The sequence below is a fragment of the Brassica oleracea genome, chromosome C6 (assembly GCF_000695525.1).
Source record: "Brassica oleracea var. oleracea cultivar TO1000 chromosome C6, BOL, whole genome shotgun sequence".
Lineage (NCBI taxonomy): Eukaryota > Viridiplantae > Streptophyta > Magnoliopsida > Brassicales > Brassicaceae > Brassica > Brassica oleracea.
Window position 1 is genome coordinate 17,838,316 of NC_027753.1, and position 3,344 is coordinate 17,841,659.

Sequence of the window (3,344 nt, forward strand, 5' to 3'; positions counted from 1 at the left end):
TTTTTTTTTTTGTTGAATTAATTTAACATTAAAAAAAAAAAAAAATCAATGAGGATTTTCAAAAATTGTGTAATTTGATTTGCAGGATCTTGGCGAATCGACAATCTGCAGCGCGTTCGAAGGAGAGGAAAGCAAGATACATTCAGGAGCTTGAGCGTAGAGTTCAATCTCTTCAAACTGAAGCCACCACTCTCTCTGCTCAGCTCACTCTCTTCCAGGTTTGCTCTGTTTCAATTAGTAGCGGTCTTTGCTCTGTTTTCAACGGTGAGTTTAGGAGTTTTTTAATTCAATGTTTGTTTTGATTTATCAGAGAGATACAAATGGACTTGCTAACGAGAACACAGAGCTGAAAATGAGATTACAAGCAATGGAGCAACAAGCTCACCTTCGTAATGGTAATAGCAAAAGTCTCTATTTTTCATATGATGCATTTGTAAAATGTAAACAAAAGTTTTTTTTTTTTTTGTTGAATTAATTTAACATTCAATTCAAAAAAATTGTATTCATTTTGGTGTCTGTGATCTTTAGTCTCTTGCTTTTGGTTTTTGTTAGCTTTAAACGAAGCATTGAGGAAAGAAGTGGAGAGGATGAAGATGGAAACTGGAGAGATATCTGGAAATTCAGATTCTTTCGATATGGGGATGCAGCAGGTTCAGTATTCTCCTTCCACGTTCATGGCGATTCCACCGTATAATCATGGCTCAATCAACAACGGCCAAGATATGCAGCAGATGCGAGGATTCAATCAAATGTCGAATTCTCAGAGCGTATCCGAGTTTCTGCAGAACGGGAGATTGCAAGGGCTAGAGATAAGTAGCAATAATAGCTCAAGCTTGGTTAAATCTGAAGGACCTTCGCTCTCTGGTAGTGAGAGTAGCTCTGCTTATTGACAAAAGACCTTGGGGGATGAGAATACATGTGTTATAGGCTTTTAGATTCATTTGATTTGATTCACTTTTCGATTATTTACCAATTCTTTATTTATGGAGGTGCCAAAGGCTTTAAACTGTGTTGTTGAATTCGTTGTTGTTGTGAGTTTCATCGATGCTACTCCCATTGTTTGTTTGTTTGTTCATCAAGGAACATGGAGATTCTTAATAAAAATTCGTTTTCCCCTTTGGAAACAATGGTTAGTTGCTACGTTCTTTTATTTTTATTCAAGCCGTTTCACATTTTTAAGTGAAAATCGTAGGGAAAAAAAAAAAAAGAAAGATCTCAGGATGGTGGAAATGTCATCTTGAAATCAGATTCAACCGAAGATCACTCAATCCAAAAGTACTAATAAAATTGGATTAATACAAGCCTTGAGCAACTTCTTCTGCAATCTTTAAACATGATTTTCAGGATTGTGACACATAGGATTCTAGGTCATTGTGACACATAGGATTCTAAGTCATAAAGTCGAGTCTTGAGGGTCCACTTTAATAAAACGATGCGGTTCATTTAAGTTAGAATGCAATTTGTGCGGGCTTCGCTACTTCGTGGTTTATTGGGCTACCAAAAAATAATAGAAAACCTAGCCCAATTGTCGAGCTCTCTTTCTCCAATAATGACCGCTTATAGATTCATATGTTCGTCTTCTTCTTCTTTCTGTAATCAGAGCAACCGACGGTATAGATTCTGGATGCAACCGTTACGGAATGCATTGATGTGATGCCATTGACGACTCTTAACTCCTTAGCCCCACTCCATCCACGATAAATCATTCATTGCATCTTAACTCTCATAAAGGCGGTGGAACTTGATCTATAAAAAGGTAAACTTTCTTCGCATAAACTTCATTTCACAAACCCTAAAACACTAGAAATTTCTGAAAAACTTCTTTCTCTCCATCATCAATAACTTTTACTCTTCCCCGCAACAAAACTGACGAACCCTAACCTCCCCAATCGAAACTCTCATCAGACAATCGATCTCTGGTTCTATCTCAGACCATCGTTTGCGGAGGATTATAATGACCGGACTCTTGCTGTCATGTCTCGATTGCATAGAGTTTGAGATATGCGGAGCTTAGACGTGGCCGTGTTACTGAACAAAGGAAGAGTAACGCAACGGGAGTCCAGCAGACTAAAAGAAGCACTCTTGGAGAGGCGGAGGCCGAGAACAATATTAGCTGCGAGAATTTTGAAATATCAAAAAGTAAACCTTCAAGAGAATCAGTTAGAAAGGTAGTTTGTGAAGAAGAGAAGGAAGTTATGTTGCTTGGTAATGATAGTTGTTGTGGCTCTTACAAGGCGGTTGCACATGAAAAAGACGGAGATAATGCTCTTTTCCCTGAAAGTATAAATCTTTCACTATGATTATGATGTTAAATATGATCATTTATGCATAGTTTTGGTTTAATATTTTTGGTTTGTGCTCATTAAGGTGATGACAACAGTTCAATATGGTACGGGAACGAACTACTATGGGCACCTTCGTCGCCACAAAAACTGAAGGTTGGTATTGTTCTCTCCAAAAGTCAAGTACCTGGTGGGCGCACTGTCATACATGGACCATGTGATGAGTCAAAACCTTATACTACACCAACTACTCGCTCCATATCTCTCTGTCTTAAGAGTTAGGACTCGAGAGTCATCTCCTAAAAGATTCTTAAGAGCGGAGTAGCAGATTACTCATATTTTGCTCTTTTTAGAAGTTTAAATTTGATGTTAAGATTCGAGTATCAGTGTCTTACACTACAAGAAAACATCGGTATTCTCACCGACATTCCGACGGAAAATGAAATCCTCGGAATATCCCGAGGAATTTCCGAGGATATTCCGAGAAAACACAAAATTTGGTTTCCTCGAAATTTCTTCGGAATATACCGACGGAATTCCGAGGAAATATCAATCCGTCAGAATATTCTTATGGAATACCGAGGACAAATGTATTCCTCGGAAAAAACTGATGAATTCCGAGGATATATTATAGCCGTTGGAGAGCCGTTGGAGGATTTTAAAAATTCCGAGGAAATTCTGACGAACTAGCCGTTTCCGTCGGAATTGCCTCGGTCTGTCGGCAGGATTTCAACTATAAATACAAGCACCCCTCTTCCTCTTCATTCACTCCATATCTTCATCCTCCCTCTTACTCTCTTTACACACGAATTTGATTCATAAAAAACATGTCTTCTTCAAATTATTTTCGTTCTTGGATCGATCGACCTCATTTGGATCCGAACACGAGATTGCTTACGGAAGAATACCAACGAGGTATAACCGAATTCACGGGGTTAGTTCACCGACAACCGGAAGCAAAAACAGGTATGTTAAGATGTCCTTGCTCTAATTGTAAAAATAGAAAGGTGATTAAAGAGTGGGATGTTTGGACTCATCTATATTTGAGTGGGTTTACACGAA

The 3,344-nt window shown here is 38.4% G+C and overlaps 1 protein-coding gene and 1 long non-coding RNA gene across 2 annotated transcripts; both read left to right on the top strand.

Annotated features, from left to right (window-relative positions):
• Positions 1-35: 35 nt before the first annotated feature.
• Positions 36-890, top strand: LOC106297632 (transcription factor RF2b-like; the record flags this gene model as incomplete). Its single annotated transcript, XM_013733836.1, has 3 exons — positions 36-218; positions 311-395; positions 553-890. Coding segments are annotated over 3 exons (606 nt in total), but the record flags the coding sequence as incomplete, so codon positions are not given.
• A 661-nt stretch (positions 891-1,551) lies between these two features.
• Positions 1,552-2,702, top strand: LOC106299155. The gene is made up of 3 exons (XR_001261695.1): positions 1,552-1,756; positions 1,906-2,280; positions 2,368-2,702. It is a non-coding gene; the product is annotated as an uncharacterized LOC106299155 (long non-coding RNA).
• The last annotated feature ends 642 nt before the right edge of the window (positions 2,703-3,344 follow it).